The 10,731-nt window shown below is 41.4% G+C and overlaps 1 protein-coding gene across 1 annotated transcript; it reads left to right on the top strand.

Moving 5' to 3' along the window:
* Positions 1-47: 47 nt before the first annotated feature.
* LOC310864945 (dehydrogenase/reductase SDR family member 13-like) lies at positions 48-10,358 on the top strand. The gene is made up of 5 exons (XM_083773802.1): positions 48-310; positions 1,600-1,718; positions 3,096-3,219; positions 3,548-3,874; positions 8,183-10,358. Exons 1-5 carry the CDS (start codon positions 184-186, stop codon positions 8,440-8,442), a joined length of 957 nt encoding a protein of 318 aa, XP_083629928.1. The 5' UTR covers positions 48-183; the 3' UTR covers positions 8,443-10,358.
* Positions 10,359-10,731: the final 373 nt, after the last annotated feature.

The raw sequence follows: 10,731 nt of genomic DNA, 5'->3' as shown, positions 1-10,731 counted from the left end.
TCATTGTGAACCCGGAAGACAACAAAGTGGATGTGGATGTACCACAGAGGAGTCAGGAGAGCTGTGAAGAGAAGTGCGTGAGAAGAAGCTCAGTGAAACGGGGCGCTTTATTGTCTCTCTCTCTCTGTCAGTGTCCTCATTTGTTCATGTTGTTCCAGTGCGTGCGTACTTGCAGCTGCAGCTATGTCCGTTTTTCTAACCTGCGTGGCAGGAGCAGTTGTCTTTTATTTGATACTTTATTATAACGTTTTCAGAGGAGGCAGGTGTACAAGTTCTGCAAAGCTAACGGGGAAGACAGCAATAGTGACAGGTGGGTCTCGTTCTTCTTTGAGTGAGTGGCAGTGTGCCAAAACAGCGTGCATACGGTATATTGTTATGTTGAGACATGCATCTCCATAACCTTTTCATTTCAACTGTAAAATACTCATTTTCTGTCGTCGCTCACAAAAACTCACTAATTAGACTGAATGAAAAAAGCCGCCCCGGTTCTTGCCCAGTGGCTAGGAAAATCAATTCCAAACCAACTGGACACCGGGTTCGCGCAATAACTCCCGGACCGGGTTTCGGCACCATGTTGTATACTTGTATCTGGTCCATACCATACTGTTAAAACTAAAAGCTGTGAGAGAAACGAAGAAACAAAGTTTGTGAGACACGGCAGACAGAGCAGATGGAAGTTGTTGTTTATTTCAGCGAGTTACAGCAAAGCACACAGGTTAAAGCTCACGCCAGCCAGAGTGGCCGACGTGCACGTGGTGTTGCCCAACTGACTGAAATGGTCGTATTCGTGACTATCTTGTCTATTTAAGCATCTTACATGGGTGACGTGTAGGGTGTCGACATAAATTGCATACACTTTAGAGACAAGTCCTTTGAACAACCAGTCTGTTTCTTCATGTCAACAAACTCCTTTGTCATACAAATAGCCACAGGAATTCGGCTCCAGGAGTGTAAACAAACCATCACCCTGAAAAGAGGGTCTCAGGCTGACTGTTGTATCTATTCTGAACTTCTGAAGGCAGTTTTCAGGAAAAATAAGTCTCGGCAAAGCAGTTCTCCAGTCTATTAGTTTTGTATCAAGTTTGAATGATCAAAAGGCACTCGGGTACAAGACAGTTCGTGGGAGCAAAGGGCCCACGCTGGAGTCAATCAGCACATTCGAATCAGCAAATACCCTGTGAGCCTGAGCACACCATAGAAACGAAAGCGTATTGTCTTTATACTGCTGAAAGTTGAAAACTCCCTCTCTCACATGAGAGGTGGGACTTAAAGAAGTGTCCTACTTGAGATTGGGGCTATAGTATACTCAGTTTCGCATAGTGCTAAACTTTGTTATTTAGAGAGTCTAGAATCAACTGCCTGATATTCAATACATTGCATGTATTTCACAACACAGCCATAGATAAAATTGTTGCACTCGCCCCATTTAACTTGGGTTCAACTTCAGCAGTTTCATCATATCATATTTCAAAGTTCTGGAAGAAAATGTTTAAAAAATATCTGCACGTTTACATGCAATGCATATACAGTATCAGTAATTCTAAGGCCAGTGAATTTGGTAATAATCACAATTGATATTAGGTTGTATTTTCCTCTCAGGGAGTAATACTGGAATTGGCAAGGCCACTGCTTTGGATCTGGCCAAGAGAGGAGCCAGGGTCATCCTCGCCTGCCGCAACAAGGAGAAAGCTGAAGCTGCCGTTTATGATATCAGGAGGGTACGAAACAGCCATGAATAAACAAATTAAGATTCAAGAGGTTTTATTCATCACATGCCCTCATACAAGTATGTGCACTGAATATTTTGGTGTGGCATACTCTACCTATAATATAGCTAATACAATAATTTATTTAGGTAATACAGATTATATAATACATGGGTACTAAGTGCTAATAAGAAATAATGTGTAAAGTGTAAAACCCTTTAGTTAAACAACCCTAGGTGTGCAAAAAACAGCAGCATCAATATACAGAACATTGTTGTAGTAGAGAATGGCCATAGACTAGCAAATGCACTTGTTGGTGCTGACCCTCCCTGCAACAACCTGTTACCTCTCATGTTGTACATGTATTACGTATTTGAATTTTATTTGATGATGATGCAATTTAAAGCGTTATTCATAGTCTGGAATTTCGGTGGTGAGGTGACCACCGAACTACAACAATGTCGTCACGAGCCGCCGTGAAGAGCAAACCACCGCCCTTCTCTCTGTTTTTACTCACCACCGCTCAATGTTATTTCAGCTCCGGTGGTCACCTCACCACCAGAGCGGTGGTCACCTCACCACCGAAAATCCAGACTATGAATGAGCCTTAACACAGCCGAAGAACATGAAACATCTGTGCTGCAGAGATCTGTGCTACCAGTGCTGGTATACGTTAGATACTAAATGAGAAAAAGAGGTTGCGCATCAGCAATGGATTTCAGTGGAGTGCCAGACCCAAATCAAGTATACATCAAAAAATAGGAATAAAAAATTCCAAAAAGGTAGCACATCCAAAAATTAAACAAGCGGGGGACAAGGTACTCACATTTCCATTTATTTATTGGCAAACACCAAGTAAGTTACGCTGACGCGTTTCGGCTATGCTCTGATGAAGGCTGCATAGCCGAAACACGTCAGCGTAACTTACTTGGTGTTTGCCAATAAAGAAATGGAAATGTGAGTACCTTGTCCCCCGCTTGTTTAATTTTTGGATGTGCTACCTTTTTGGAATTTTTTATTCCTATTTTTTTATGTATACGTTAGATACTGTTTCAAACCTTGCTACTACTTGCTTACAGGTACTGCATAATTAAATATATGCAGCTTTTTATTATCATAAAACCATAATATACTGTACACACACATGATTATGTTTTTATTTTGACATTGACCATGACTGCGATTGTATCCTTTGACCTTTTTGACCCCAAAAAACAGTCTGAGAATTCCCACCAAGTTTCACAAAACCCTGGCCAAACTTTCTTGGTTATTTTGTTCAAAGACACAGACATGATTTCAATACCCTGGGTCATTGATTTACTGTTATTTAATGAGTTGGGCAACCAATTAATTTTGGAATGACATTTCCCACCTCATTCTCTTCTGCAGGAGAGTGGGAGCAATGAGGTGGTGTTCATGCAGTTGGACCTGGAGAGTCTGAAGTCTGTTCGCTCCTTTGCTGAAACCTTCTTGAAGACTGAGCCCAGGCTGGACCTGCTCATCAACAATGCAGGTGATAATGTTGGAAAAGAAAAACCTCTTTTAATGCAATCAGATAGATAGATATGATTTTGTGTATTATTGACACAATTATTCTATTGTGTGCCTCCTTGCTATGTTTTTATATATGTCTCTCTTTTAAAGCACTTTGTGACTTGTTCTTAAAAGGTGCTATACAAATAAAGCTTTATTATTATTATTATAGGACTTTTCTGTTTGGATGTATTGGCTGAAAGTAGTTTTTTGCCACTCAGTAGGCGTTCCTGCATAACTTCCTGGTATGATGATGAATGTCATGCGCGTACCCTCTACTGGGGCTGCATTGTGTCACTGTGTCACAGGTGTAATGGCTCCAGGGCGCACCAAGGACGGCTTTGGCATGGCCTTCGGGGTCAACCACCTGGGTCCTTTCCTGTTGACCGACCTCCTACTGGGGCGGCTGCAGCAGTGCGGTCCCAGTCGCGTGGTCAACGTGTCGGCTCTTCTCCACCGCTTCGGCTCCGTTGACTTCGCTCTCCTGGCCTCCCAGAAGGACTTGGTGTCGGGAGGGTCCGCCTGGCACAGCTTCAGGGCTTACTGTAACAGCAAGCTGTGCAACGTGCTGTTTAGCAGAGAGCTGGCCAACCGCCTCGAGGGCACCAATGTCACCTGCTTCAGCCTGCACCCAGGTCAGTGTCGCCACTGTGAGACATATAACAAGAAGTATTTTCACTCGGCTTACAGTAGTAATGAATTATTCTACTGGCAATAATAGTACGTTTTAATAGGTTGATGATGATATGGACAAAATCACAATGTCGATATTGTTAATATTGTTTTGTAATATTGTTATTGTGACGATAATATTATATTACAAAAAAGTTTAAAGGTATATTCAGTGATTTCACTTAATTCAAATATCACTTATTTTTTTGTTTTGTTGTGATAGTCCTCTCTACTATAGAGTGTGCTGACCATATAAGGAGTTCCTCCCTGTCCCCAGTTAACCCCTGGGGGTCAAAAAACCTTAGGTTTAGCTTTTGGCTCTCTATCCTGATTGGATGAAAGGCTTAGGTCCCAGCCAAAAACGAAACCTAAGGTTTTTTTTAGTGAAATCACTGAATATACCTTTAAATAGCTAAAATAGCAATTTACTATTTAGGCATTTGGCAGACACTTTTAATCCAGAGCGATTTACAGTAAGCAAGAACAAAAACCATGGTAATACATCAAATACATCAAAATAGTCATCATGAATGAATGATTCCTAACAGTGGAATATATATAATGAAACTATATATATATATATATATATATATATATATATATATATATATACACTATACTATAGAGAGGTATGTACACGTAAAATGCTATCTAAGTTACTTAAGTTTAGCCTTTGCATACGCCTGTAAGGTCGCAGAGGCTAGGGCAAGTACTAGGGCAAGTGGATTTTCAGACGACGGTGGAAGATTGGGAGTGAGTCTGCAGTTCTAATTGCAATGGGAAGTGCATCCATTATAGTTTCGGAGCCTCAGGGAGAAGAGTTTGGGACGTGTGGAGCGTTGTTCTGGCGTTTTTAGTGAATGTACTTCCAGGTTCCCTGCGTTGGCTGATCTGACTAGGAGGGTTTGTAGGGTCCGATCAGACTTGCAAGATATGGTGGTGCCATACCTTTGGTTGCTTTGAAAGCCAACATCAGAGTTGTGTACGCGACCGGGAGCCAATGGAGGGAGCGGAGAGGGGGGGGAAAGATATGTAAGAATTATGGCTAGTTGAATACCTAGCGAGCTGCAGCATTTTGTGCACATGCCAGTAGGCCAGTACGGAGGGAGTTACAATAGTCAAGCTTTGATATGACTGATGTCTGGATAAGGAGCTGGGCTGACTCCTGGGTGAGGAAGGGTCTGATTTGTTGAATGTTAGAGTGTAAACCTACAGGATGGAGTGATCGCTGTAATGTGTGTTTTGAATGAGAGACTGACCTGAATGACTGTCCAGGACAACACCAAGGTTCTGGGCTGTTGGAACCAAAGTTACCAAAACGTTGTCTAGAGCAGACCCACGAGTCATATGATATTTAGAATATGTGGTCTCATAACACAAGGTATAGTAATCAATGTGATTGCTTGGTAGACAAGGTGTTAGGTGTGTCACTAACATCATCAAAATTGTAGTAGAATCTTTGAACAGCATTGGCATATAGTTCTGATGTTGATGCTACAGTATCTTTGATTAGTTAATATGGTCAGACGCAGCTTCAAATTAAGACACAGATATTTGAAAGTCGTTAAATTGAAAGAATTATACACCTATTTCTGAGGGCAGTATTCAGCCCAAAGGACGTTTAGCACCTGAGGGTCCAATTTAAGGTTAACTGGCAAAAGTACCTCACTACACCTGTCATGTTCTATTTCAGAACATACTGAACTTTTCTGTGTTTTTGCGCCCTCTGGTGGACGCTGGTTAACTTTGGGTTTTATACACTTTCTGTTCATGTCTTGGAAAGTATCATCTTTTTACTGTTCTCAATGTGTGTGTGGAGCGTACACAAATAAACAGACACCAAAATTTGCCTTGATACCTGGTTTGGAGAAGAAGTAAAAGCCCCCTTCAAACTTTACTCTGCCTCTGACCGTCTCTTCAAGACAAGTGTTAGCTGTCTGTTTATTTCCAATTCTGAACCCAAAGCTCAGTGTTAAATACTTCAAACCTGATTTGTAATGATTGCATTTCCTCCAGTAAAATATGATTTTGTGCTATTGATTATTTTCTTGGCAATTATTCTATTGATTGATAACTCTTTCGATTAATCAAATAACGAGACTCACCTTTAAATTATTTTACATATATTTTCATCTATCAATCAATCATTGATTCATATTATTATTTTGTCTGATTAACCACATTAGCCCCATTAGCCCTATTATATTTTGTCATACAGTAGTGTCACACAAAAACAGAAAAAAATAAGCGATCTACTGTCAGGGGTCGAGACAGGCAGGTGTTGGACCCAAGTGCAGACAAAGGCAGATTACAGGGCAGACACAGGACAGGTCGAGTATAAGTAGCCAAAATTGGACAGGATCTTTGATGTCATGCCGTACTTTTTTTTTGTGTTTTTGAGTGGTGCAACCACTCCTACATCCAGCAACGTCCGTGTACCTAGGTAGGTAGGTAGGTACCTGTATGTATGTATGTATGTATGTATGTATGTATAAGTGAGCACGAGTATGTTACTTATTTATACCAGTAGGGGGCACCAGAGTACAGAGAAGAAATTGGAACGATACAGAGAAGAAATTGGAACGATACAGAGAAGAAATTGGACGATACAAATTGGAATGATACAGAGAACCAATAGACGGGAGTTGCACCACTCGGTTCACACTGGTGTGATTCTTTCTATTCATTTGGTCATTAAGGTCCACAGAATGAGAGGTCTGCTCTGCCGTAAACATCGTGAAAAAAAGTTACGGACATTTTTGTATACCACACCATAGACAACCAATATAAGGCAACATTTTCCAAATTTCATCATGCTTTAAGTAGCATGTGACAATTGTGACATGTCGAACTAGGGGGTTTGCATGATTCTGAATCCATTCCAAGCATTAGTTTTGCACGAAAACACTCCTTGGCCTAAAAACAGCCATAGCCATCATCACAAATGTGATGAGGTAAGCACAAATGTGATGAGGTCAGCACATTTGGGCACATTTTGGCAAGTGGCTATGGCCGAATTTAGGCCAAGGAGTGTTTTTCGTGCAAAACTAAGAATTATGAAAACCCCTAGTTTTTAAAGCATGATGAAATTTGGAAAATGTTTCCGCGATGTTTCCAGAAGAGATCACAGATCGTGACATCTATACAAGTTCACATTGTGACACATTTGTGAGATAGTAGATGTAGATCAGGGGTGTCGAACTCAACTTGGGGCGAGGGCCGCATTGGTCAAAAGGTCACTTGATGGGGGCCACAACCAGTTGCGGACGCACATTCGATGTCTCAGTCAGTCACTGCTATAATATCTATCTATCTATCTATCTATCTATCTATCTATCTCTCTCTCTCTCTCTCTCTCTCTCTCTCTCTCTCTCTCTCTCTCTCTCTCTCTCTCTCTCTCTCTCTCTCTCTCTCTCTCTCTCTCTCTCTCTCTCTCTCTCTCTCTCTCTCTCTCTCTCTCTCTCTCTCTCTCTCTCTCTCTCTCTCTCTCTCTCTCTCTCTCTCTCTCTCTCTCTCTCTCTCTCTCTCTCTCTCTCTCTCTCTCTCTGTATGCTCAGACCCAGCCAGCCAGCAAGCCACACACGTAGTGCTCAGACCCAGCCAAATAAAAAGTCAGAAAACTGGAATGTGGGAAAATGCCTTATTTTTTTTTTTACATTTTCTTAGTTCAAACCATTCCATGATTTCCCCATGCCCACACATCTGTGGGCTCTCTCTCTCTCTCTCTCTCTCTGTACAGAAACAAGTCGCGATGCGGCCCCTCCCCCTTCACTTCACACACACACACTCACACACACACACACACACACACACAAAACTTTGTCCCTATAATGTACACGGGCTACTGGCACCGTTCCACTTCATCATATCACGCAAGAGACGCCACACACCAGTATAGAAGAGAGATAGTCACTTACTCACTTGTTGTAACTTGTAGGGATGCCACAAAGTGACCATCAGCCAAATCGTATAGTCGACAGCTCTGCCGATTAATAATCGATTAATTTAACCCACCCCCCATATTAATCAATATCAGATAAAACTTATAAGATTTTATATTATGCTCATGCCATGGTCACATAACCATTATATGTTGAGTGCATGCTTTGATGGTTACAGTTCTACATTGTAGATCGTCTACTTTAGCTATTTCTAAAACAAAATGTGGGGGAAAATCGATTAAATGAACTGTCGCACCCCTGTACCAGAACCACACTTTCCCCCATGTTGTTGGGTCCCACCACAAAGACTAATCGTCTTTCCGTCCACAGGAGTCATCCATACAGAACTGTGTCGCAACATGAGCCTATGGCAGCGGCTTCTCCTGATACCTGTGGCCAAGCTGTTCTTCCTGGACCCTGAAGGGGGCGCTCAGACCACCCTGCACTGTGCCCTTCAGGAGGGCATTGAGCCCCTCAGTGGGCGCTACTTCTTCTCCTGTGCGCTGCGGGACGTGGGTGCCAAGGGGCGCGACGACGGCTTGGCCAGGAAGCTGTGGGAAGTGAGTGAAAGGTTAACCAGCCTCTCCTGAAACACTGTGATGTTGAAACTTGTGTGACATTGTCATAACTGAATGATTGGATGAATGATTGGACTCACTGTAAATATCAGCAAGGTTGCCCTTTATTTACATACCCAGTTTGTTATTTTATTTTTAGGGTAGATGAAGCATAGCACATCGTATGTTACATGGAGTATATCTCTGCTGTCGGGAAGAAACCACCTTATGGCCCCTACACACTGTAGGAGTTTTAAAGTTGTCGGCGAGTCATCAGATCGTTATGTATTTCACACTACAGGAGTCTTTTTTTTTTTTAATCGACTGTCATATTATCTTTGTGGCTTCCACACTAAACGATTGATCGCCGGCTAGGGATCACACACTGCAAGAGTTCACCAAGATGCGATCCAGACCCGATACATATAGGCTACATCATTTGTTTTTTATTCCAATTCATTTTGACTTCTCACGCACGTGCAGGATGCCGTGATGCACACACAGCGCACAAGGTCCACTGTTGATTCCGATGCGGTTTTATCAACATTATTCAAGTGAAATGCGTAACGGCAATATTGGGCTAATGATATACCAATATGTACGACTCAGGGATTTACTGACGGAATGAAGGTTATATATCTTATCATCTATCGATACAGTCGACAGACAGCAGTGCTGTGAGCAGTGTGCGCTCATTGGCTGTAATACAGGCCTTTTTCGGGGCGCAGCCCAGTTCATACTGTATGATATCCAGTCGGCGACAGAGTCAAATATCAAACGTGCTAGATATTCAGAAATGGTCGGGGAGGCGTCGGCGAGCGCTTTTATCGGTGCTGGATCTTTTCGCAGCGCCTTTTACACACAGCGAGCAAAACCTGGGCGATCAAAGCCCGATCTTGTGTCAGATCGGGGGTTTTGTCGGCGAGCACAAAAAATGCTCCCAAACAGCATAATCTGTTCTGTAAATATCGGGCAATGTGTAGTGTGTACGAGCCATAACCTTTTTTCAGGAAATGAAGAAAACCGTATATTTTGAAAACAAAGCAATGCTGCCTCATCAAAGTTGGTGTTGTGACTTTATATATTGTCAATTATTAGCATGAGAGGGGGAGAGATAGTGGAGATAGTTGCTTTAGCAGACAGTGTAAGGGTCCAATGGAGTTAAGAGGTTTTGTTTTGTTTGAAGTGCTTTTTACTACTTACTACATATCTTTTAACCAGCACAGTACACACAGATGTAAAGGATGTTCAATAGCACAGATTTATGCAAAAAACTGCAACAATGTGTTAATTAATTAACACAATTAATTAATTCAGTTTTCATAAGGTCATATGAATGTGGACAATCGTGGTTATATTCCAGATGTTTTTTTTAGGTTGATTCCTTGCTCTTGGTTCATACCTGATTCTAGTAGATAGATGGACCTTTATTGATCCTACATGAGAAATTAAATTCCATGACAGTACTGCAGTATGAAACACAGAACAGATAGAAACATTATAAATATTTGGTGTAAACAGGTAGTCACTTGCATGGATAGGAATAAAGTACCAAACACCAAAGATGATTTTCGGCCCTTGCTTGGCCCTCTCTACTTCGATCTTAGACAGGATGCCTAGACAGCATTAGCCTTTAAGTCAACATTTTTATTTTATTAGAGCCACAGCCACAGACCAGTTAGTTTATTGAGAGAGATGTTTTTATTTAAATGAGTGATTATTTTTTATAATCGATTAAATCAATTTGTTTAAATGTTGCAGCCCTAACCCACTGTATTCACCCGATCTTCTGATGTGTTTCGTTTTGATTATTTTGATGTCGTAACCATTCTCACTAATGTGAGTGCAAAACGCATAACAGTTAAAGACTTCCAGCATTGCTTTTGAAAGTGAATCATAATATGTATCAAGGTATCATAGTAATCCTTGATAAATGTATTAATCCTTGAAATAAATGACTTCTTAGAATCTTTAGATCAGTCTTTGTGTCTATGTACTGCCCCAGAGGAGTAACCAAAACATTTGGAGGGGTTGCCAGCATTTCTGAATATGCGCAAAGTAATGAAAATCTGAATATAAAATAAATCCATGTTTTCTAAGTTAATATTTCAGTAAAAGTACAGTCACGATACAGAATATTTAGGTAACTAGTAGTAAAAGTTTTCTGTCTGCGTGGGTGGCACTGAAAACTCCACAGATTCATCGATGTGATTTGGGTGTCTGGTTTAATCTTAGTTTTTCCACTGACGTGCGTCAGAACCTCAGAAACAAAGGGCTGATCAATGCACAGCCTCAACTCGCCCACTGTGAGCTTCTCACTTG

This window comes from Protomyctophum parallelum (genome assembly GCF_964188405.1).
Source record: "Protomyctophum parallelum genome assembly, chromosome: 9".
NCBI classification, from domain to species: Eukaryota; Metazoa; Chordata; class Actinopteri; order Myctophiformes; family Myctophidae; genus Protomyctophum; species Protomyctophum parallelum.
This window is presented reverse-complemented; position numbering and strand designations above follow the sequence as displayed.